Source organism: Sprattus sprattus (assembly GCF_963457725.1).
Source record: "Sprattus sprattus genome assembly, chromosome: 6".
In the NCBI taxonomy this organism is placed as follows: Eukaryota; Metazoa; Chordata; class Actinopteri; order Clupeiformes; family Clupeidae; genus Sprattus; species Sprattus sprattus.
Window position 1 is genome coordinate 17,202,014 of NC_137925.1, and position 25,634 is coordinate 17,227,647.

General features: G+C 43.0%; 4 protein-coding genes and 1 pseudogene across 5 annotated transcripts in view; all 5 read left to right on the top strand.

The window, feature by feature from the left end:
- The window catches only part of LOC308367035 (protocadherin gamma-A3-like), a gene marked incomplete at both ends in the record, with an annotated part of 261,143 nt that overhangs the window by 214,647 nt on the left and 20,862 nt on the right, over positions 1-25,634 (top strand). The gene's annotated exons all lie outside the window — the stretch shown is intronic.
- LOC308366516 (protocadherin beta-15-like) lies at positions 369-3,491 on the top strand (the record flags this gene model as incomplete). The annotated part of the gene is made up of 2 exons (XM_080840235.1): positions 369-2,714; positions 3,486-3,491. The coding sequence occupies 2 exons, from the start codon at positions 369-371 to the stop codon at positions 3,489-3,491; spliced, it is 2,352 nt and encodes a 783-aa protein (XP_080696361.1).
- LOC308366517 (protocadherin beta-15-like) lies at positions 3,638-8,960 on the top strand (annotated as a pseudogene). The gene is made up of 3 exons: positions 3,638-4,183; positions 6,671-8,518; positions 8,934-8,960. The product of its transcript is annotated as a protocadherin beta-15-like (transcript).
- LOC308366518 (protocadherin gamma-C3-like) lies at positions 13,366-22,957 on the top strand (the record flags this gene model as incomplete). The annotated part of the gene is made up of 4 exons (XM_080840236.1): positions 13,366-13,914; positions 20,420-20,657; positions 20,922-20,977; positions 22,925-22,957. 4 exons carry the CDS (start codon positions 13,366-13,368, stop codon positions 22,955-22,957), a joined length of 876 nt encoding a protein of 291 aa, XP_080696362.1.
- LOC308366519 (protocadherin beta-15-like) lies at positions 23,053-25,479 on the top strand (the record flags this gene model as incomplete). The annotated part of the gene is made up of 1 exon (XM_080840237.1): positions 23,053-25,479. One exon carries the CDS (start codon positions 23,053-23,055, stop codon positions 25,477-25,479), a length of 2,427 nt encoding a protein of 808 aa, XP_080696363.1.

Sequence of the window (25,634 nt, forward strand, 5' to 3'; positions counted from 1 at the left end):
CTGCGTTCTTATCTTTCCAGGATATAACGTTTTGGTTTTTTAATGTTTGGGTATTGTAGTTTCTTGTAAATACTGAAAGTGTCGCTGTTGACCATGTAAGATGAAATGCTAGTTCACATGAAATACATTTCTCCTCCCTGCAGTGAAGCGGATACGTAACGGTGAAGACAGAGAAATAATGTCGTGGATTATGTTGTGCCGGTAGTCGTTTCCTTGTGTCTATCAGCTGTTACGGTTTCCTTGTATTTCGTGCCATTATGAACTTATTTTCTGGAGGTATTATATTGGTTTACTGGTTACTTCAAAAGAAAATGCTGAACAAAGGATTACCGGCAGCTTGCCTGATGCTCATGCTTTTTCTGTTTGCTATGGCGCACGGTGTGAAAGGAGACGTAAGCTTTTCTGTGCTGGAGGAGATGAAACGAGGTTATGTTATAGGAAACATTGGAAAAGATCTCGGACTGAATGTGAAGGAATTATCTGCTAGGAAGGCTCGAATTGATGCTGAAGGTAATCGTAAACGTTTCTGCAATATTAATTTAGGTACGGGAGAACTGACCGTCGCTGAGATAATGGACAGAGAGAGCCTTTGTAGGGAGAAACTCTCATGCGTTTTGAAATTCGAGCTAGTGCTAGAAAATCCATTGGAGCTTCATAAAATTACGTTGCATATTCAAGATATCAACGACAATTCTCCAGTCTTCCCCAAAGATGTAATTAAATTAGAGATAAGAGAATCCGCATTTAAAGGGGCGCGTTTTCGCATGAGTGAGGCACACGATGCAGATGTAGGACAAAACGCGGTGCAGAACTATATGCTAGAAAGGAATGGTAATTTCATATTGGCTGCCACTTCAAACCAAGACGGGGGGAAGAATATTGAGTTAGTTTTGGATAAAGAGCTAGACCGTGAACAGCAGGGGGACATAAGTTTGACTCTAACTGCCGTTGATGGTGGCAACCCACCGAGGTCAGGCACTGTGAACATACACGTCACTGTACTGGATGCAAATGACAATGCTCCAGTGTTTACCGAGAAAGTTTATCGAGCCACTTTGCCTGAAAACTCACCAGTAGGAACATTAGTTTTAAAAGTTAGTGCAACTGATTTAGACGAAGGAATAAACGGAGAGGTGACGTATGAGGTCAGCCGAGCGTCTTTATTAACAAAGCAAGCTTTTACACTTGATTCTAAAACTGGTGAAATAACAGTTAGTGGACCAATAGATTTTGAAGAAGAATCTATTTATGAGATGCGAGTTGAGGGGAAAGATGGTGTTGGTCTGTCCACGGACACCAAAGTAATTTTTGAGCTTACAGATGTGAATGATAATATCCCAGAAATATTTCTTAAATCGCTGAATAGCCACATTCCGGAGAACGCACCGCCCGGCACAGAAGTTGGCATTATCAATGTGCAAGACAGAGACTCTGGGAGTAACGGAGAGGTCCACTGCGTCATTGGATCAAATGTGCCCTTTAAACTGGTCCCATCTATTAAAAAATATTATTCCCTCATGACCACTGGTGAACTAGACCGTGAGGTGAAGTCTGTTTACAACATCACCATCACTGCTTCTGATGAAGGCGCTCCATCACTGTCATCTTCTAAAATAGTGCATCTAATGGTGGCTGATGTTAACGACAATCCGCCTGCTTTCCGGCAACAATCATATGATGCGCATATTACAGAAAATAACAAACCAGGTGCCCCCATATGTTCCGTGTCTGCCACAGACCCAGACTGGAGACAGAATGGCACAGTGAATTACGCACTGTATCCTGGCGATGTAGACGGCACTCCAGTCTCATCTCTTGTATCTATTAATGGAGATACAGGTGCCATTCTCGCTGCTAGGTCATTTGATTACGAGAAGTTAAAAAGTTTCAAGGTCCAAGTCATTGCCCGTGATAACGGGTCTCCTCCGCTCAGCAGCAATGTTACTGTGAGCGTCTTTGTTGCAGATGAGAACGATAACACGCCGCAGATTTTATTCCCAGCTCCTGAGGGAAATTCTCTCATGACGGAGATGGTGCCTAAAGCTGTGCAAGCTTACTCTTTGGTCTCCAAGGTTATTGCCGTGGATGCAGATTCAGGTCAGAATTCATGGCTTTCATATCACATTCTCAAAGCTACTGACTCAGGACTTTTTACTATTGGCATCCATAGTGGAGAAATAACGACGCAGAGGGACATTTCTGAAAACGATGGCATGAAACAGAACCTTATTGTCTCCGTGAAGGATAACGGCCAGCCCCCTCTTTCAGCAACGTGTACAGTGTATTTACTTATTTCGGATAATTTAGCGGAGATCCCTGAGCTGAAAGACATGTCTCACGACACTGCATCTAAGCTAACCACTTATTTGATCATTGCGCTGGTGTCCGTTTCTACCTTCTTCCTCACCTTTGTCATTATTATCCTGGCTGTGAAGTTTTGCCACAGGAGGAAACCTAGACTTTTGTTTGACGGTGCAGTCGCCATTCCTAGCGCGTATCTCCCACCAAATTACGCAGATGTGGACGGCACTGGAACTCTTCGCAGCGTCCGTAGTGCTTATAATTACGACGCCTATTTGACAACAGGATCGCGCACCAGTGACTTTAAATTTGTGAGATCTTATAATGATGGCACCCTTCCTGCTGATTTGACACTGCGAAAGACGTCCTCTCAAGACCCCTTCGGGCCATGTGATGAAGCAGATTCCTCTCAGGTAAAATAATCAGAACACATTTCTTTCATATTTCCTTGTGAAGTCAACAGGCTCATGTATATGATCTCTGTCTATCACTTAACAGATCCATTCCAGCATTTTTTATTTTCTGTTGCACTTATTAGATATTTATCTTAATATTCATTGTTGGCTCTGTGCGTAAAGGCTGTGGCATGTGTTGAAAAAGTTTAATGTGAGGTCGAAAAAAAATCATGTCTCACTGTATCGTTTACCTTTGAATGTGTCAAGACAGTAACGTGTATCAATGGGCTTAATCTTAATTCTGATATGAAAAAGTATTCTGCGAAATATATTTTGTGAACGTGTTGGTCATCGGTTTTGCATTATAACGTTCATTTAGACTCGGGATGGTCTTGTGGTATTCTTTTCACAATTATCTTCAGTTAGTGGACACAGAAGTCCTATTTGAGACAGAAAATTAGATGCCTGTCATTGTTTTTATCTGTTATCCAACACCCAGCATGGATAGGCTTGGCTGTATGAATGGACGTGGTTCAATCTTAATCTACTGGAAAGCTGTACTGTGTTATACAAATGTGTATACATTTAAAGTTCCTCATCGAGAAGACTTATTTTGGCATGTGTTTTCTATCAAGCCCTCGAGTAGTCCCAATTGGTTATTTGGATCTCGCATTGTGTTCTACTACACAGGAGATCTGCAATGAATTAAATCCATCTCGTAGTGTCGCTGTTCACTAGCTACTGCAAGAGTCTTTCATTTCTCCTCCCACGGTTTTTGTCTTTGTGTAGATGTAGTGACACCAGACGTTTCTGCGTAAGACCATTTCAAGGTACAACCGTTATGCGTTTCTGTTTGCTTTATGCGGCTTTATAGCTTACTTGAACAAATACCAGTTCGTCCGTGGCGTAGTTACCTATCATGTCATAACCTTTATTACAGAATGGAGCACAAAGGTTTTGTTCAGACCGAACTGCTGTTTACTCTTCTCATCATTTTGAAGCGCGCTGTCGATGGAGACCTCAGCTATTCTTTTCCAGAGGAAACGAAACGGGGATCTGTAATTGGGAATATAGCAAGTGATCTTGGTCTTAATGTGGACATGTTTTCCGCTCGGAATGCCCGCATTGATGCAGAAAATAACCGGAAACGTTATTGCAACGTCAACATCAAAACTGGAGATTTAATTGTAGCCGAGAGGATTGACCGAGACGGTCTTTGTGGAAAGAGGGCTTCCTGTGTTTTGAAACAGGAGCTTGTGCTGGAAAACCCTTTGGAGTTGCACCGTGTCAGTTTTCATGTTCAAGATATAAACGACAATTCACCTAGTTTTAAAAAGGACGTGATCGAATTAGAAATAGCAGAATCGGCCGTTAAAGGCGCTCGATTTTTATTAGAGGAGGCACATGATGCAGACATCGGACAGAATGCGGTTGAAAGCTATGCATTACAAATAAATGACCACTTTACATTAAACGTTCAGGGCCTCGTTTCCCGATAACGATGTATCTTAACGTTCTACGTGGATTTTCGCAACATCGTTGACGGCCGAACTCTTTCTACTTACGAGGGTTTCCCAACCATCAACTTAAAGTCAGGTGCACGAGCGCAACGTGCACGAGTTCTTAAGTAGCTCTTAGGAGCTGTTTACGTCAGGTGTTAACCTGTTTACGTTAATTGCTGTGAAATTAGCTAGCCTATGCGTGCATCGAACGTGCAATGTGCACTAAATTCGGGGCGGGGATAGTAACGCCATCTCCAGCAGAGAAGCCTATTTAAACTGTGTTCCCATTTATTACGATCTGTCTGAGAGTGGGCTGTCAAAGCTAGCATCATCGAAGTCATACAGTACAGTAGGCTACATACATTCAATAAAATTAACCTACATTTGAGTCCAACTGCATGACCATTCTTGCCCTACACTTACCCTTACAATAAAGAAGTGATCCTATTTCAACCATAACTTCATTTTAAATAATGTCTTTCTTTATGACATTTAGGCTGAATCCCATTTCTCCCGCTACCCCTTCGTCTTTCCCCTTCCCCTCCGTTTTGCGCGTTCATGTGGAGGGGTAGTGCTGTCCCAATTCACGTTAAGACAGAGGGGTAGGGGAAGGGGAAGCGCTTTCTACCGCTCCAAACGGAGATTTTCCGAGGGCACACTTCAAACGGAGGGGTAGACTGATTTCCCTCAATGCATTGCGAACCCGTGAGCATTAAAGAAGAAACATCGCGAGAGTCAATTTAAAAATGTCGGAAACAGCAGGGAAAGCATCAAACAAATGAAAGTATTTTCTTTGTAATTCATGATTTTAAAACTTGTTTGATGAAATGTTGCATTGTGTAAATAAGAGCTGCAGGCACCATGTTTGTTTATGTCTGGTGAGTGACAGCTGTCGCTCTCCGGTAACGTAACAGCTGACGCAGCGTACTGATGACGTACGTAAGTGTTGAAGTGCTATCCCAATTCGAAGGGCTAGCGTTTCAACCCCTTCCACTACCGCTCCGTTTGAAAAAGCGAAGGCGAAGGGGTAGGGGTAAGGGTAGCGGTAGAGATGAGAAATGGGATTGGGCCTTAGTTTATAGTTTGAGAAGAATTCTACGTGTGGTCAGGACCAGTAGTAACTTCACACTTAGCGATTTAATCCACCAGGGGCGTCGTTCGACCGTCGTTCGGAAGAAAGGGGAATTAAAAAAAAAAAACATGGCTACTTGAAGCAAGGAATATTTTACATTAATAAAGCTATCTACACAACTTTTTATATGTTTATAATGACTCGGTTTGATCTGAAATGTGCTACGCGACCAATGGAGAGTATGTAGGTCTTAACTGAAGCTTTCAAACAGTAGTTTTATGGCACAATTAGCGCTTATGCCACCACTCCATTGGCTTATATGGTAGCTTTCTAGCTAGATGGTTGTATACATATATATTTGCAACCATGTTCTTCATTGAAACTTTTTTTAAATCGCTAGTTTCATAGCTCATACAGTCACGCATGACGTACGCTTCAACCCCCTCGACACCTTATCCAGGGGTGTCGTTCGGCCTATTGTAGAAGAAATCCAAACGATGTTTCTGTGTATAGCACATCATGAGAATGTCATTGTTTCACCTGCCTATTCCCATCAAAATAGAAATAAAGAATATTGAGTATTTGAAAATAAAGATTAGGCTATACAAAACTAGTGCAGTGCCCGTAGGAATTATGCATTCTGTAGTGTTAGCAGACGTAGAGCTGTTGGGTAGTGTAATGGCAAGACATATTTGCACTCCACATAGGTACAGGTTACACTGAAGTATTATTGTGATGCATGTTTCCTTTTCATTAAGAAATGTGTTAGTGGTAGCCTTTTTGGAGAGTTACCAACAAATAAAGTTTGAGATTATGTAGTGGATGCAGTTGAATATACTGTAGATGTCAACGTTGCTGTCTAAACTATAAACTAAATGTCATAAAGAAAGACATTATTTAAAATGAAGTTATGGTTGAAATAGGATCACTTCTTTATTGTAAGGGTAAGTGTAGGGTAAGAATGGTCATGCAGTTGGACTCAAATGTAGGTTAATTTTATTGAATGTATGTAGCCTACTGTACTGTATGACTTCGATGATGCTAGCTTTGACAGCCCACTCTCAGACAGATCGTAATAAATGTCCTTACAATGGGAACACAGTTTAAATAGGCTACTCTGCTGGAGATGGTGTTACTATCCCCGCCCCGAATTCAGTGCACATTGCACGTTCGATGCACGCATAGGCTAGCTAATTTCACAGCAATTAACGTAAACAGGTTAACCTGACGTAAACAGCTCCTAAGAGCTACTTAAGGACTCGTGCACGTTGCGCTCGTGCACCTGACTTTAAGTTGAGGGTTGGGAAACGCACGTAAATAGAAAGTGTTACTTAGTCTACGATGTCGCGAAAATCCACGTAGGCCGTTAAGATACGTCGTTATCGGGAAACGAGGCCCAGAGCAATAGTATTGGAGGCAAGTACGGTGAGTTTATACTGAATAAAGAGCTTGATCGTGAGCAACAGCAGGAGCTGACTATAGTTCTAACTGCTGTTGATGGTGGAATCCCACCGAGATCAGGTACTGTAGCCATACATGTCACTGTGCTCGATGCAAACGACAATGTTCCGATTTTTAGTCAATCTGTTTATATAGCTAGTCTGGCTGAAAACTCTCCATTAGACACAATAGTAGCTACAGTGAGTGCCTCTGATGCCGATGTTGGAGCGAATGGAGAGGTGCGTTATGAATTTGGTCACGTGTCGGAGGAAGATTTGAAGTTGTTCTCTCTAGATCCTGTAAGTGGAGAAATTCGAGTAACTGGGACAGTCGATTTTGAGGAGGAGTCATCGTATGAGTTGAGAGTACAGGTGAAAGACGGAGCAGGATTAGTGTCGTATTCTACAGTGAAAATTGAAGTCACAGATACCAATGATAATGCCCCTGTGATATATTTAAAATCGTTAATAAATCCTGTCCCTGAAAACGTACCTCAGGGAACTGAGGTGGGCATACTAAACTTGCAGGACAGAGACTCTGAGAATAATCAACGAGTTCGGTGCTTCATTCAGGAGGCAGTGCCATTTAAACTTGTGCCATCAATTCAAAACTATTACTCACTGGTGACAACCGGGGTCTTGGACCGAGAGCTAGTGTCTGGTTACATCTTCACAGTCACCGCGGCAGATGAGGGCTCGCCGTCACTGTCATCCGTTAGATATATGCAACTGTCAGTTGCTGATGTGAACGACAATCCTCCTGTTTTTGAAAAAGAATCTTACAGAGCTCAGGTCACTGAAAATAACAAACCTGGATATTCCATATGTTCCATAATTGCTAGAGATCCAGACTGGAGGCAAAACGGCACAGTTTTCTATTCCGTCTTACCAACTGAGGTCAATGGCATTCCAGCGTCTTCCCTTGTATCCATCAATGGAGACACGGGAATTATTCACGCTGTAAAATCTCTTGATTAAGAACAATTCAAAACCTTCGACGTTTATGTAGTTGCTAGAGATAACGGCTCTCCCCCTCTTAGCAGCAACGTGACTGTAAGCATTTTCATAATGGACGAGAATCACCATATCCCACAGATACTGTATCCAGTACCGGATGGAAACTCATTAGTGACTGAATTGGTACCGAAGTCGGCACACGCTGGCTCTCTGGTGTCCAAAGTGATTGCCGTAGACGCAGACTCTGGACAGAACTCCTGGCTTTCCTATAACATAATCAAATCCACAGATCCAGGTCTGTTCACTATCGGTGTTCACAGTGGAGAAATCCGGACGCAGAGGGACATTTCTGAATCGGACACTATGAAACAAAATCTTATCGTCTCAGTGACAGATAATGGAAAGCCGCCCCTCTCTGCAACATGCGTGGTATATTTAATTTTATCAGATAACCTGTTTGATATTCCAGAGGCGAAGGATATGTCTCGTGATGAGAGCAGCTCCAAACTAACTTCCTATTTGATTCTGGCCTTGGCCTCCGTGTCTACTTTATTTGTAACCTTCCTGATAATTATATTGACTGTTAAGTTTTGTCGCCGGAGAAAACCAAGACTTTTATTTGACGGGGCCGTTGCCATTCCAAGTGCCTATTTACCTCCAAACTACGCCGATGTTGATGGCACGGGAACTCTTCGTAGCTGTTACAATTATGATACATATATGACGACGGGATCACGCACAAGCGACTTTAAGTTTGTAAGCTCATACAATGGTGGAACACTACCTGTTGATCTGACAATGAAACAGTCTCCATCCGCTGCGATAAATGATCTACTTGATGAACCCGACGAGGTATGTTTCAGTTCCATTACGTTTTTTGCCATGACTAAAAGTTTGCTGACTCTAATTAACTGTTAAAACAGATAGTCCAAATAATTTCACTGGAAATGTTAAAAGTGAAAAAACGTTACTGCTGTCTATCATCTCAGTTGTGTTCAGAAAGACAAATTTGCATTTTGAGATGATGATAATGTTTGTCTTGTGAGAAACAATGTGCGCAACGAAGGTGCGTAATAGGAACTGCTCAGTGGCTGTCATGAAAGTATGCACCCCTATTACTGTCTAAGCCAAACGTGCTGGTTGTGCGTACTTGCTATTGTAATTACTTAAAAATGCAATTCGTGTTTAATGTTAACGGCCATTACTGGAAGTGTCTTAAGGTAGAGTCGTGTCCTTGCTGAAATTGTCATACTGTGGTGGTTTACAGGTGGTGTATGAAAACTTTGTGGTGTAGTATGGCAATTTGAACTTGCATGTGTTGCATTTAGAAAATTCAAGCAAATCGATTTTTGCTGCTGCGTTGGTGAAAAGTGAGTCGTGATGATTCTGCTTAGTCTTTAATTTTGCTTTACAAGACAGCAGGTCCGAATAATTGAATGAGGGTATAAGACATTTTGAGTAAGGTCCTGAAACCTGCAATAGGACACACTGAAACACTCACATCTTAAAGGAAATATTAGTAGGGCTACAGGATGAAACCTATACGCATTGGTTGTTCACCTTTATTCCTCTATTAGTGAGAACAAACAAACAAAGTGATTGTTGCACTTGTCGCTTCTTCCTTACTTTCATCATCGTCATCGCTCTACGATTCTGCCGTCGAGGAAAGCAACGATTGCTGTTTGATGGAGCAGTCGCGATTCCCAGCGCCTATCTCCCTCCAAATTACGCAGGTGTGGATGGTACTGGAACTTTACGCAGTTGTTACAATTATGACACGCACATGACGACGGGTTCGTGCACAAGTGACTTTAAGTCTTACAACGACGCAACAATGCCCACCTCCTTGGCACTGAAAAAAATCCCCCACAACTGCAGTGGATCACAACGAGCTCTTCCAAGCTCCTGATATGTCTGCTCAGGTACAGTGCCTTTGGTATTATTCTGTGAAACTCTGGGAAACACTCGTATTTTTAAGGGTACTTTGCTGCAACTTTGTGTAGCACCTGTGTTGTCTGGACTAGTGAAAAGAAGCTACACTCACGAAGATTCTAGAAAACTAGAGTTGTAAATAGTTAACACTTTATTTTGTACAGTTTCCTTGATGTAAAATTGAAAAGATGTGAATACGTTGCAGTCAGTGTATGAATGGGTGTGTGTAAATGTGTAGTATATGTATATTAAAGAAAAGAAAATAACAAAACCATGTAAATATGCACCAAAATGTACATTCAATTGAAACAAAGCAATAAAAGTAAATGCACTCTATATAAAATTCAGTATACACTTTAAAAAAACAGTGTAACCCTTCAGTATGCTCAATCAAATACAATTTAACAAATCAGTGTGGAAAAACTGTATTATCAGTCACAATCAACAGTCCTTGTGTGTGTGTATGCAAAAGGATTCGCCTTTTCAGTGTGAAAGGTTGAACTTATCTGTCCACGCAATGTTGCAAAGTTCGTGTTCAAGCTGACGTTGAAGAAACCATATGGTAGCTGGCCAGGCTACCACAGGTTACATGCTGCATGCGCGTGATATGAAGCTCTTGGGTAGCTCGCCATCTTTTCCGAGTCTTCTTCAATCCAAACTTAAAACCAATCTACACAACAGTGTTATACATTCAAAGTTAGTATTCCATATATCAAATCTACGTAAAGCTTTACTCTTATATCATCTAAATCTACAGGTAGAAAACCGAACTGCCCTAAAAGGTGGTTATCTTTTCTGCTGCCACGCAGCCGTTAAATTAAACCAAAAACGTGCAATTAGCCTGCATGGCCAACCTTACCCCTATGGACAGTATATATATATAATTCGATAATAAACCCATTTTCAATCATGTAAACTGCATAACCACACATACAATACACAATACTGTTGAATATCTGTCGAATATCTAGCTTACCTAACGAAATGTCATGAATAGCTAACACTTAACCATAACCACGTTAGCTATACCATTTCAATGCACGGTTTCAAACAAGTTATACCTCTATACAAATACCAAACATGAAAATACTATATACATTTGAGAAATAAAAGGTTGTAGTGTAAAATAAATTCTTCGACTGGTTTTTTATATGCTCAATGAGTTTGAACTTGTCTGTACAGTATGAAATAGCTGCAGTATGAAATATTTAAACTCACCGAAGCTCTTCCTTCATCAAAAACGAATCAAACTTCACTCTTTTCTCATAAAACGGCAGGGAAGAAAGAAATACTTATCAAATAGAAAGGAAAATGTATCAATATCTTACTAAATTCAATTCTAGTTTAACTTTCTTTTATCAAGTTGGTGCCTACTCGTTTGCGTGGCTAGATTCAACGGATCTCCTAAATGAAAAGGACATGTGCACATGACTATTATTTAGCTGGGCTACATTTGCATGTTAGCCTATGAACAGAGTTCTTCCCTGGTCACTCAGTAAATTATTTTAAGGGTTGATACTGAGTTCCATTGCACTTTATCCCATTCTACTTTTTAAAAGGATTTCAGCTCGCAGTCTGATTTGTGTGTTTATGCTTCGATGTCATATGTTGCAATTACTTGTATTACGTTTTCTTGTCTGCGAAGCAATGTTCATGGTGATAGATGGGATCTGATGAAGTTGAAGAGATGCGTTGTTATGTCACATCGGTCAAATCCACCCACCTGAGACCCAAACCATTTCACACCGACACGATTTTATTAAGAGGTCATCTATCTATAAATCCAGAAATCTCTGTGTGTCTGTCCGTGACAGGCGTATCTCCCTGACGGTAGTTACGTTAGTTATGAGATTTCGCATGTAGCTTACGCATGTCATGAACCTGTGCATCCTTGATTTTGAAGATTTTTGAATTCATAGTTCGCGAGATATTTGTATTTACCGTTTCCCCGTAGGCACTAATGGTTTATTGTTTCCCGTAGCACTATTGGTAGTGACGTCACAATCAAACGCGTAGCGTTATTAAACTATCCTGCCTTCACTCAAAGTTCAGAATAGTGTTGGATACGATAAGGAGGTCCACATTCAAATTCTTTTTGGTGAACAGATACAGACTTTTGCTCAGGTAATCTTAAAACAGTGATTGATTTTATCTATTCGTTTATTTTTAAGCTTCTTTATATTAAGTAATGTCTAGAGTTGTACAGTCATCTAACAGACAAGGAATAGTAATCCATCAAAAATATTCATATTCTTTATTAGTATAGCGTATTTTTACAGTACATTTCTGCACTTATTCGACTTACAACTTGGCAAACTTATTTCATTAGCATGGTTGAAATGTAACTGTGATTAAAGCACTTATTCATGGCATATGCAAAACGCATGAATTTTACTCTATACAACTCTCTCTCGGAATTCATAGTTCGCGAGATATTTCTATTTTATCGTTTGCGTTAGGCACTATGGGTTATCGTTTGAGTATACACCGCTACAAATGGTAGTTTATTGATAAGCCTCGGAGGCTTTCAGATTGTCCATTGCTTTCCCATCTGTTGCTTTGGAGTCCACGAAATACGCGCAAATCTCGCTGTAAGCTATGTTGGGCCAGCACTGCACTGAATTCGGGTGGGGGATAGTAACGCCGTCTCCAGTCAGCGCAAATCTCGCTGTAAATTATGTTGGACCATGTTGTCATGTTATCCTCCCAGTCCTGCACTGAATTCGGGTGGGGGATAGTAACGCCATCTCCAGTCAGAGTATTTAAACTGTGTTCCCATTGTAAGGACATTTATTAGCTTACGATCTGTCTGAGAGTGGGCTGTCAAAGCTAGCATCATCGAAGTCACAGTACAGTAGGCTACATACATTCAATAAAATTAACCTACATTTGAGTCCAACTGCATGACCATTCTTACCCTACACTTACCCTTACAATAAAGAAGTGATCCGATTTCAACCATAACTTCATTTTAAATAATTTCTTTCTTTATGACATTTAGTTTATAGTTTAGACAGTAACGTTGACATCTATATTCAACTGCATCCACTACATAATCTCAAACTTTATTTGTTGTTATATCTCCAAAAAGGCTAACATTAAAACATTTCTTAATGAAAAGGAAACATGCATCACAATAATACTTCAGTGTAACCTGTACATATGTGGAGTGCAAATATGTCTTGCTATTACACTACCCAACAGCTACACCTACGTCTGCTAACACTACAGAATGCATAATTCTTACGGGCACTGCACTAGTTACTGTAAAAGCTAATTTCTCATGCCACTTTACCTTTGATATTTCTTCTGCAGAACAAATTACTTCTCAAAAATGTTTTATGTTTCATTACATTGGGCCTTTATGCCAGAAAACAACACTGGGGATGTGTTTGTCTGTCTACTGAAATATATCACAGCATATGCCCAAAATTCGTCGCTCTCCAAATTTCTCTGTCCACAAAGTGAAATGGAAATATTTTATGGCGATGAACTTTACGCAGCTGAGTTAACGTGCTGTGCTTTAAGCACTTTTGTTAGGATCCTCGAAGCGGCGCTGTGTACTAGCAAGGGTGCAATTCTCCACCCACATCGGTCATAATATAGTGTACAATGTTACTTTAAGGCGCATTGTCTCAGTGCGGTGTTAATAGATTATTTTCGTCTATATGAGTGTCATTTTGAGCATTTTATATTCAGGGATCATATCTTCTAAAGTTAGAGCAGCTCTGAAGATGAATAGCCGAGGAATTTTGAGGAATAACGCGATGCTTGGTATTTTTCTCCTAATTTCTATACCGCACACAGTCGCTGGAGATGTGAGTTATTCTTTTCCGGAGGAGATGAAACGTGGGTATGTGATCGGAAATGTAGCCAAAGATATTGGATTGGACATCAGCAAGCTATCTTCTCGCAACCCTCGTGTTGATACAGAAGGTAACCGTAAACGCTATTGCGATGTGAATCGGTTAACGGGGGACTTGACAGTGGCCGAAAGGATCGACAGAGACGGGCTGTGTGGAAAAAAAGCGTCTTGCGTTCTAAAACAAGAGCTAATTCTGGAGAATCCACTACAGTTGCATCGGATTAATCTTCACATTCAAGACATCAATGATAACTCGCCCACATTTAAAAAGGATGTGATCAAATTCGAGATACGAGAGTCAGCAGTAAGAGGTGCACAGTTCTTACTGGACCCGGCAGGTGACGCAGACATAGAGGAGAACTCAGTGAAGGGCTATTCGCTTCAGGCGAATGATCATTTTGTGTTGAAAGTGCACTCTAGAAGAGACGGCGATAAATATGGCGAGCTGGTCGTGGAGGAAGCAAACACAGAGTTGGTATCAGCGGTAGAACCAACCCAACCTCCTGGACCTGCAGTCGAGAGGAGTCTAGCAGGGCATAGACAGCATGTGAAGTGGCCCGGTGCCGTGGATAAGAAGCTGTGGGAAACAATCAATAGTGACCTGACCCTGTCTCTCGAGCAACTTCGAGGGGCAGTGGAGAAGAAGTTGGAGAGGATGGGGGACATCATCTACCAATATGGGTCAGAACGCTTTGGAGTGCAAGAAAGGACGGGGAAAAAGGTTCCAACCGCACCCATTTCCAGGAGGCAACAGGAGATCAAGCGCCTTGTCCTAGAAATGAGACAACTTAGGAGACAGTGGAAAAAAGCCTCTGGAGTGGAAAGGGAAGGCATAAATGCGCTTCAAGTCGACATTAAAACCCGACTGGCATCCCTCCGCAGAGCAGAGAACTTACGGAAACGTAGAAGGAAGAAAGAACAAACAAGAACAAGGTTCTATAAAGATCCCTTCAAGTTCCTTAAAAGTATCTTCACAAAGGAAAAAAGTGGGACTCTACAAACAACAAAGACCGATCTGGAGGATCACCTGAAAGCAACACACTCTGACCCAAGGCGATATGAACATCTCACCATTCCTAAAGATATCCCACCAATCGACCCCCCTGAACACCACATGCCGATTGGCCCTCCAACATGGAAAGAGGTGGAAAACACAGTGCGTCGAGCAAGAACAGCATCAGCCCCGGGGCCAAATGGAGTCCCGTACAAGGTGTATAAGAACGCACCAGATGTCCTGAGATTTCTCTGGAGGCTTATGAGAACAGCATGGCAGAAGAAGATAATGCCTAAAGCGTGGCGTAGGGCAGGGGGAGTCCTCATCCCAAAGGAGAAGGATGCAATGAACATCAGCCAATTCCGTCCAATCTCCCTACTAAACGTTGAGGGCAAAATCTTCTTTAGTGTCATTTCACAGAGGGTGGGCGAGTATCTGCGAAGAAACAAGTACATCGACACATCTGTACAGAAGGCAGGAATATCAGGATTCTCTGGGTGCTCAGAACATTTCAGCATGATCTGGCACCAGATCCAAACGGCAAAGGTGGAGAGAAGGGACCTCCATGTAGTCTTTCTGGACCTCGCCAATGCCTTTGGCTCAGTGCCCCATGAACTCCTGTGGTCTGCCTTCGACTTCTTCCACATACCGGATACCATCACAGCCCTGGTTAAATCCTACTTCCAGGACGTGCAGTTCTGCTTTACCACCGCTGACTTTACCACCTCTTGGCAGTGCCTGGAAGTAGGCATCATGGCGGGATGCACTATCTCTCCCCTGGCATTCACGATGGCAATGGAGGTCATCATCCGAGCCTCAAAGTGGGTTGTAGGTGGACAGCGGGTTGACTCTGGCCTGCGTCTCCCTCCGCTCAGAGCTTACATGGACGACATAACAACATTGACCTCCACCGTTCCATGCACCAGGAGACTGCTCAGAAAATTGGAAGAGAACATCAGTTGGGCCCGTATGAAGATCAAACCATCTAAGTCACGAAGCACCTCCATTGTGAAGGGAGTGCTCTCTGACCTGAAATTCTTCATCGGAGATGACCCAATCCCAACAGTATCTGAGCAGCCTGTTAAAAGCCTTGGCAGGTGGTATGATGCAAGCCTGAAGGACAAAGACCAGGTGCAACAACTGCGTAAGGATATCAGCAGTGGCCTACAGTCCATCGACAACACCCAACTGCCTGGAAAGCTAAAGGCCTGGTGCCTGCAGTTTGGACTCCTACCCCGGATGTTGTGGCCCCTCGCAGTTTATGAGGTCCCAATCTCAACCGTGGAGAAGTTGGAAAGAGCAGTCACAGGCTACATCAAGAAGTGGCTTGGAGTTCCACGATGCCTTACCACCATTGGCCTCTACGGAGATAGCATCCTCAAGCTGCCCCTCACCAGTCTCACAGAGGAGTTCAAGTGTGCAAAAACAAGACTCCAGATGACACTGAATGAATCCAGAGACTTAGTGGTGAGCAACAACGCACCAACCTTGGCAACCGGGCGCAAATGGAGACCAGCCAAAGCAGTGGAGGAAGCAACAGCAGCCCTCAAACATGCTGACATTGTGGGATATGTTCAGCAAGGAAGAGGAGGCTTTGGGCTAACAGCTACCCGCCCAGCTTGGAGTAAGGCCACAGCACCAGAACGTAGGAAGATGGTGGTGGAGGAAGTACGCCACCAGGAAGAGGCTGCTAGGTGGGCCAAGGCAGTCACTCTTGGCAAACAGGGACAGTGGACGAGATGGGACAGTGTGGAGAGGAGGAAGATCAGCTGGAAGGACATGTGGGCAATGGAAGCGAGGCAGTTGAGCTTTTCCATCAGAGCTACATACGACGTCCTTCCCACACCAGTTAACCTTCACCAGTGGTTCGGTGAAGACCCGGGGTGTGCCCTATGTTCCATGCCAGCCACCCTCAGGCACATTCTCACAGGGTGCAAAACCAGTCTCACCCAAGGACGTTACACGTGGCGTCACAACCAAGTCCTAAAGATCCTTGCATCCACCCTGGAGGACAAGCGAGCTGCCACCAACTCCCTACCACCACCAGCATCCAACCACCAACAGGCAACTGCCTTTGTCCGTGAGGGGGCTAAGGTAAGCAGGAGCTGCTCCACACCATCTGAGCGAGGCCAGCTACGCTTAGCCCGCGACTGGAAGATGCTGGCAGATATTGGCCGACAGCTTGTGTTTCCTCCAGAGATTGCTATAACCACCCTGAGACCTGACTTGGTGCTATGGTCCCCTTCTCTGAAAAAGGTGTACATCATAGAGCTCACAGTACCCTGGGAGGACTCAGTGGATGAGGCTTATGAGCGAAAACACCTACGCTATGCCGAGCTCGCTGCTGAAGCACAACGCCGCGGCTGGAACGCTGAGGTCTGCCCAGTGGAGGTGGGGTGCAGAGGTTTTGTCGCAAGATCTACCACCAGACTGTTTGCAGACCTGGGAGTCAGAGGCCAGAACCAGCGCACAGCCATCAAAGCTGCATCAGAGGCAGCCGAAAGAAGCAGCCAGTGGCTTTTCATGAGGAGGAAAGACCCCTGCTGGGCCCCGAAGTAGAAAGCCAGGAGGTATGCGGCCAGCTTAGGTTGACTCAGGGAAAAGGACGCCCCTGCCATGCATAGTCCCATGAGATATCTGCCATTCAAAATGACTCTCATGACTAATTGGGAATGACGCAAGCTCAGGTCTGATCACCCTGCAGCTGGCCACCTTGGCGAGGGTGTCTAGTGTCAAGGCCGAAACACTCCAATGAACCAAGGGAACACTACTGATGATGCGTCCCAAATTACAACCCTTGCTCCCTTGCATCCACCATTCATCACCAACACGACACTCTTATGTATGTGCTTGCACAAAGGAAATTACATCTTATCCTGTGTTTCAAAAACTAGACAAAGAGCTGGATCGTGAGCAGCAGCAAGAGGTTGTATTAATTCTTACGGCCATTGACGGTGGGATTCCACCGAGGTCAGGTACTGTAGCTATACATGTTTCAGTGCTGGATGCAAATGACAATGCTCCAGTTTTTAGTCAAGACCTTTATACCGTCACTCTGCCTGAAAACACCTCTTTAAATTCAGTTGTGTTTACTGTGAGTGCAACTGATGCAGACGACGGAGCCAATGGAGAAGTGACATATGATTTTGGCCATTTGCCTGACGATGTTTTGACATTATTCTCCCTTGATGCTAAAACAGGAGATATATCTGTGACAGGCCCAGTGGATTACGAGGTGGAAAATTCATATGAGCTCCGGGTACAAGCAAAAGACGGGTCGGGCTTAGCGTCTTATGCTAAAGTGATAATAGAAATCAGCGATATTAATGATAATGCCCCTATTATATCTGTTAAGTCCCTACACAGCCCCATTGCTGAAAATGTACTGCTAGGAACAGAGGTGGGCATTATTAACGTGCAGGACAGAGACTCCGAGGCAAGCAGTCAGGTCCGCTGCTCCATCCTTAACAATGTGCCATTTAAACTTGTTCCGTCAATTAAAAACTATTTCTCTTTGGTCACTACCGACAAGTTAGACCGTGAGTTAGTATCCTACTTTAACATAACTATAATGGCTACAGACGATGGCTCTCCCCCTCTATCTACTTCCACCAGCGTTCAGATATTCGTTGCCGACGTAAATGACAACGCACCAGTGTTTGACCAGCAGTTATATAGTGCTTCAGTGGCCGAAAATAACACACCTGGCACCTCAGTTTGTACTGTCATCGCAAGAGATCAGGACTGGAGACAAAACGGCACAGTGACGTATTCTCTTTTACCTGGTGAGATCAAAGGAGTGCCTCTGTCCTCATTTGTATCCATCAACGGAGATACAGGGGTTATTCATGCCGTCAGACAATTTGATTATGAGCAGGTTAAGACGTTCAGTGTTCACGTGCTCGCTCGAGACAACGGCTCTCCTCCCCTCAGTACTAATGTGACCGTGCGTGTCCATGTAAAGGACGAGAACGATAACTGTCCACTGATATTATATCCGACTCTGGACGGCAAATCTCTCATGACTGAAATGGTGCCCAAAGCTGCCCAGGCGAACTGCATTGTGTCCAAAGTAATTGCAGTGGACGCAGACTCAGGGCAGAACTCGTGGCTCTCGTACAATATTGTGAAGGCCACTGACCCGGGACTCTTTACTATTGGGGTCCACAGTGGAGAGATCCGGACACAGAGAGACGTGTCTGTGTCTGATACAATGAAGCAGAGCCTGGTCGTCTCCGTGAAAGATAATGGACAGCCCTCTCTTTCTGCGTCGTGCACAGTATATTTACTGATTTCGGACAACTTGGTTGAAGTACCAGAACTGAAAGCTATGTCTTATGACGACAACTCAAAACTCACAACTTATTTGATAATCGCCCTCGTCTCAGTTTCTACGTTCTTCCTTACCTTTATTATAATCACTCTGGCTGTGAAGTTTTGCCGCAGAAAAACTCCCAGAATGCTGTTTGATGGAGCTGTGGCTATCCCCAGTGCGTATCTCCCTCCAAATTACGCAGATGTGGATGGTACTGGAACACTTCGCAGTGCATACAAGTTTGTCGGGTCTTACAGTGAGGGAACTATGCCACTTGATGTCACTCTTAAGAAGTCTGCGTCTCACGATTTACTCGGTGTCATCGACTCAGTCCAGGTAACTGTTTAAAAACATTTTCAATGTGTATGTCAACCAGACTTGCAGATGCGCGTCCCTTTGCCCCTTCATGACTACATGACACAATCTAATGCATACAGTAGCCTATGGTGACTGAATATACATGCGTAAAATGACTCGTGCTAATTTTATGTGTGTTATTGTTTCATATGTGGAGCACATACGTGATTGGTGATCCGTGATATAAGTCTACTCGTTCTTTTGATAGATAGACTATCTATCTATCTATCTATCTATCTATCTATCTGTAGATAATGGTATATGGTTTTGTTGTTTACTTGACTTGAACTTTGCTCTACTTTTCCCTTCGGTGTTAATTGTGCTTTTGGTTCCCTGGTTATTTATTGCATTTCATTTTAAGCTTCACGAGTTTTTTCGGGAGGTTTTCATCTGCATAGTGATCACATAATTTTCCATATCCATCATAGTCAACGATGATATTTGTTGACGTTAAGGGTTTTTTATTACGCATATCATTATTTGGTTAGTTTATCTTTTAGACTCAGAGTGTCGCTGTTCACCAGGCCAGGAGCTGGGACAGATCAGCTGTGTTCATCCACCCTCCTATTCTATTCAGTCTATCATACCGTCGCAGTTAACCATAGGAACCGTATACGCTTTTCTTTGTCACGTTGTGACTATTGTCAGAATACTCTTCTGACTAGAAACATTTTATTGCACGCATACTAGCCTTACGATTTATTTAGCCGAACAGCACATAATGGAGCACAAAGGATTTTCGAATTATCCATGGATCTTTGTCTCTCTTGTAACGTTCATGGCGCACAGCACATGTGGAGATGTTAGCTATTCTATTCCGGAGGAAATGAAACACGGGTCTGTTTTTGGAAATATAGCCAAAGATCTCGGACTTGATGTGAATACGCTCTCTGCTCGTAAGGCACGGATTGATGCTGCAGGTAACAACAGACGTTATTGGACATAAACCTGAGAACTGGAGAGCTGACTGTGAACGAACGGATTGACCGAGAGGAGCTGTGTTCAGAGAAGCCATCATGCTTTCTTAAATTTGAGTTGGTTTTAGAACGTCCTTTGGAGCTGCACCGTTTTACACTTCAGATTGAAGATATTAATGATATATTAATGAAGAATTTGATACGATTAGAAATACGTGAGTCTGCATACAAAGGGGCTCACTTTCGTGTCAATGAAGCGCGCGATGCAGATATAGGGCATAATGCAGTTAAAAGCTATGCATTGCAGAGAAATGAATATTTCACTCTGTCTGTAAATTCAAATGCAAACGGGAGGAAGAATGTTGAATTAATATTAGACAAGGAACTAGATCGTGAACTGCAGGAGGAAGTAACATTAATTCTTACTGCCTCTGATGGTGGGACTCCGCCGAGATCGGGTACCGTAGCCATACACGTCACAGTGCTGGATGCCAATGACAATGCTCCAGTGTTCAGTCAGGACATATATGAAGCCAGCCTGCCCGAAAATGCTCCTGTAGACACACTAGTACTTACTGTAACAGCTACCGATGTAGATGAAGGACCTAATGGTGAGGTCACATACGAATTTAGTCATTTGTCTAATAAGGCCAGAAGCGCATTTTCTTTGGACACAGTAACTGGTGAGATCAGGGTTATAGGGCCTATTGACTTTGAGGAAGACTCAAAATATGAAATGCTCGTGGAAGGCAAAGATTCATTTGGCCTGTCATCGGACACCAAAGTTATGATAGATATAGTAGACGTTAACGACAACGCTCCTGTTATATTCATAAAATCATTGAATAACCCAATTCCCGAAAATGTGCCCCCAGGTACTGAGGTTGGTATTATTAACGTGCAGGACGTAGACTCTGAGAAGAACGGGCAGGTACGCTGTCTCATTGGGCATGATGTCCCTTTCAAGCTCCTGTCATCGATCACTAATTACTATTCACTGGTGACCACAGCAGACCTTGATAGGGAAGTGTTATCGGATTACAACATTACTATAACTGCTACTGACCAAGGTTCACCTGCACTGTCTTCCTCTAAAGTTCTACAGTTTTCTGTTGCTGATGTTAACGACAACCCTCCAGTGTTTGAGCAGCAGACATATAGCTCATATGTAAATGAAAACAACAAACTAGGTTCCTCACTTTGCTCAGTGACTGCCAGAGATCCCGACTGGAGGCAAAATGGCACTGTGATATACTCTCTGTTACCCGGCGAAATGAATGGCATTCCAATGTCCAATTTTGTGTCTATAAATGGAGATACGGGAGTAATTCATGCCGTCAGGCCATTTGATTACGAGCAATTCAAAAGTTTTAAAGTGCAAGTGATGGCAAGAGACAACGGCTCTCCTCCACTCAGCAGCAACGTGACTGTAAGTCTTCTGTTGTCAGATGTGAACGACAACCTTCCGCAGATATTATACCCTACACCTGACGGAAATACGCTTATGACTGAGATGGTGCCCAAAGCTGTACAGGCCAACTCTTTAGTCTCTAAGGTGATAGCTGTGGACGCGGATTCAGGCCAAAACGCATGGCTGTCATACCACATTGTGAAATCGACTGATCCGGGACTTTTTTCTATCGGTGTCTACAGCGGAGAGATCAGGGCTCAAAGAGACATTTCTGAATCTGATGTCATGAAACAGACTCTTGTTGTGTCTGTGAGAGACAATGGACAACCACCTCTGTCTGCCACGTGTACGGTAAATCTACTTATATCTGATAATTTGGCGGAAGTTCCTGAACTGAAAGATATGGCCTCCGGAGACGGCAGCTCCAAACTAACCACTTATTTGATCCTTGCGCTCGTTTCAGTATCTACTTTCTTCCTCACCTTCATTATCAATATCTTATCGGTGAGATTTTGTTACAGAAGAAAGCCCAGAATGTTGTTTGATGGCGCCCTGGCTATCCCTAGTGCGTATCTGCCCCCAAATTATGCAGACGTGGACGGCACAGGAACTCTGCGTAGTGTTTACAATTATGACGCTTACCTCACCACGGGATCGCACACCAGTGACTTCAAATTTGCCAGATCTTACAATGATGGGACGCTGCCGGCTGACCTCACATTGAAAAAATCTACATTAGACAGACGTGATGACTTACTTGACACCCCCGATTCCTTACAGGTAATTTTTACACATTTCTGCTGGTAGTGTCAGTCAAATAAGTACCCCATATTTTTTCAGTGTGCTCTTGTTATCATATTTTAGCATTTTTGATTGTATGAGTAAGTGGCAAAGTCTTCCATAGGACAGAAAGAAATGCTGGCTTAAAATGATTCTGGTTTGTGCCTACAGAATACATTTAAGACATACTTACGCTTAACTGTATTCTCTCTGTATTCTGAGTTTAAGAATATTTAAAAGTCATGTATGTTCATCACTGTATTTGCATGTTTCATGCCATGTGTCAGGGAACACATATCCGTTGCACTTCTTTCAATGGAGGTTTGATTTATTTTGTAGTAGTGTAAATGCTCTGTCAGAATTTTGTATTTATTATTATGTGACGAGGAAAAGTTTGTTTGGTCCTTTTGCTGTATTCATGATGTTTAAGGTAACATGTGCGTAATTCTTAAGGTTTCTGAGAAACCACGTAACTAGTATATACGATTATAAGACATTCTGCCAGTCTTTTGTAAAGTCAAAGTCGGACAATCTTTGATTAATCAGCAGCACAACAGGTGCTGAAGTACGCTGGCAATGCACTTTGTCATTTAGAACTCACAGTGTCGCTGTTCACCAGCCTAGGAGGGGAAATTCGTGTAGCCTGTTGTATGTTTGCATCTCCGCCCATCGTCTGTCAAATTTCAGGTCTCTGTGCTAAAGAACCTCAATGCAGTGTGAGGCCATAGTCGTCCTATTTTGTTCCAATTTCCAGTTTGGATACCTAACCTAACCTGGTCTGGTCGTGTTGTTGAATTTGTTTCACGGGAATAAGGATGGAGCGCAAAGCAGTGTCGGACTATCGCCTTCTTCTATTTTCATGCGTACTCATGGCGCATAGCGCATTTGGTGATGTGAGCTACTCTTTCCCGGAGGAGATGAATCAAGGATCTGTGATTGGAAATATAGCCAAAGATCTCGGACTTGACGCCGGCAAGTTGGCTGCTCGTAAGGCTCGAATAGATACGGAAGATAACAAACGTTATTGCGACTTAAATTTAAAGACTGGTGAGTTGTTTGTGAAGGAAAGACTTGACCGAGAGGAGCTGTGTTCAATGGCGGCCTCGTGTTTTCTTAAATTTGAGTTAATATTAGAACGTCCTCTGGAATTGCATCGTGTAACACTTCAAATCGAAGACATCAACGACAATGCACCTTTCTTCCTAAAGGAATTAATAAAACTGGAAATACATGAATCTGCGGACAAAGGAGCTCGCTTTCGTGTGAATGAAGCACACGATGCAGACATAGGAAAGAACTCTGTTCAGACGTACACGTTACAGAGAAATGATCACTTCGCCCTGGCTGTAAATTCAAATGAAAACGGAAGGAAAAATGTGGAATTAATTTTAGATAAAGAGCTTGACCGCGAACAGCAGCGAGAAGTAGCATTAATTCTTACTGCTGTTGACGGAGGCACACCCCCGAGATCAGGCACCGTAGCTATACACATCACTGTGCTTGATGCTAATGACAATGCCCCGTTGTTTAGTCAGAATGTTTACAAAGCCAGTCTGCCAGAAAACTCCCCTTTAGACACATTAGTAATGATAGTTAATGCGACAGATGCAGATGAGGGGCCCAATGGTGAAGTTTCTTACGAATTCAGTCTTATATCTAGTAAGGCACGAGGAGCATTTTCGTTGAACACAAAAACCGGTGAAATCAAGGTTATCGGTCCGATTGATTTTGAGGATGAATCGAAATATGAAATTCTTGTCGAAGCTAAAGATGGATCTGGGCTGTCTACAGACGCTAAAGTAATCATTGACGTCATAGATGTTAATGACAACGCTCCAGTTATTTTTCTGAAATCTCTCAACAACCCCTTCCCCGAGAACGAACCACCCGGTGCAGAGGTTGCCATCATTAGTGTACAGGACCGAGATTCTGACAATAACAGAAAGGTCCGCTGTTTCATTCCAGAAAATGTTCCTTTCAAACTCATACCATCAATTAAAAACTATTTCTCTCTGGTAACAACAAGTGAATTGGACCGCGAGCTTGTCGCTGATTATAATATTACAATAACTGCGACCGATGAAGGCTCTCCACCTCTATCGTCCTCCAAAACAGTGCAGTTTTCTGTTGGCGATGTGAACGATAATCCACCTGTATTTAAGCTTAAATCCTATCGTGCTCATATACATGAGAACAACAAACCGGGTTCATCTGTGTGCACAGTTACTGCATCTGATCCAGACTGGAGACAAAACGGCACGGTGTTATATTCTCTGGTACCCGGTGAAGTGAATGGAATTCCGGTTAACTCTTTGTTGTCCATTAACGGAGATACAGGCGTCGTTCACACAGACAGGTCCTTTGATTATGAGAAGTTGAAAAGCTTCAAAGTCCATGTTTTAGCCAGAGACAATGGTTCGCCACCACTCAGTAGTAACGTGACTATGAATATCTTTGTAACAGATATAAACGACAACTCTCCGCAGATATTATATCCATCGTCTGAAGGAAAGTCCCTCATGACAGAAATGGTGCCCAAAGCTGTACAGGGAAACTCTCTGGTCTCCAAAGTAATTGCTGTGGATGCGGACTCTGGGCAGAACGCATGGCTCTCATACCACATAGTTAAATCGACTGATCTGGGACTTTTTGCCATGGGTATTCACAGTGGAGAGATCAGGACGCTGAGAGATGTTTCTGAATCTGACGCTGTGAAACAGACTCTTGTGGTCTCAGTGAAAGATGACGGACAGCCTTCTCTCTCTGCGACGTGCACTGTGTATTTACTAATTTCAGATAATTTGGCTGAAGTTCCTGAACTGAAGGACATGTCAACTGACGAGAGTTCCAAGCTCACCTTTTATTTAATCATTGCGCTTGTGTCTGTGACCACTTTCTTCATCACGTTTATCATCATTACCCTAGCAATGAAGTTTTGTCATAGGAAAAAGCCCAGGATGTTATTCGATGGCGGTCTGGCTATCCCCAGCGCTTATCTGCCTCCAAATTACGCAGACGTTGATGTCACAGGAACTTTACGCAGTGCTTACAATTATGACGCGTATCTGACGACAGGATCTCGCACTAGCGACTTTAAGTTCGCTAGATCCTACAATGATGGGACTCTTCTGGCAGACATGACTTTGAAAAAGTCTGCATCTGTTGATCATGACAGCCTACTCGATTCCATCAATTCTGGAGAGGTAATGTTTTACATCACCAAATGTGTTCATCTAAGCTGATTATTCTGAAAAATGTTTACATTATCCACTCTAATTGTGTAACTCTAACTACTTTTCCTTTCTCATGTGCTAGTTTTACTGTGTTTATGGTGATGGGTGTGCTATGTCCAAACATCACTGTAGCGTGACTGTTTAGAAGAATAAACACCACCTGA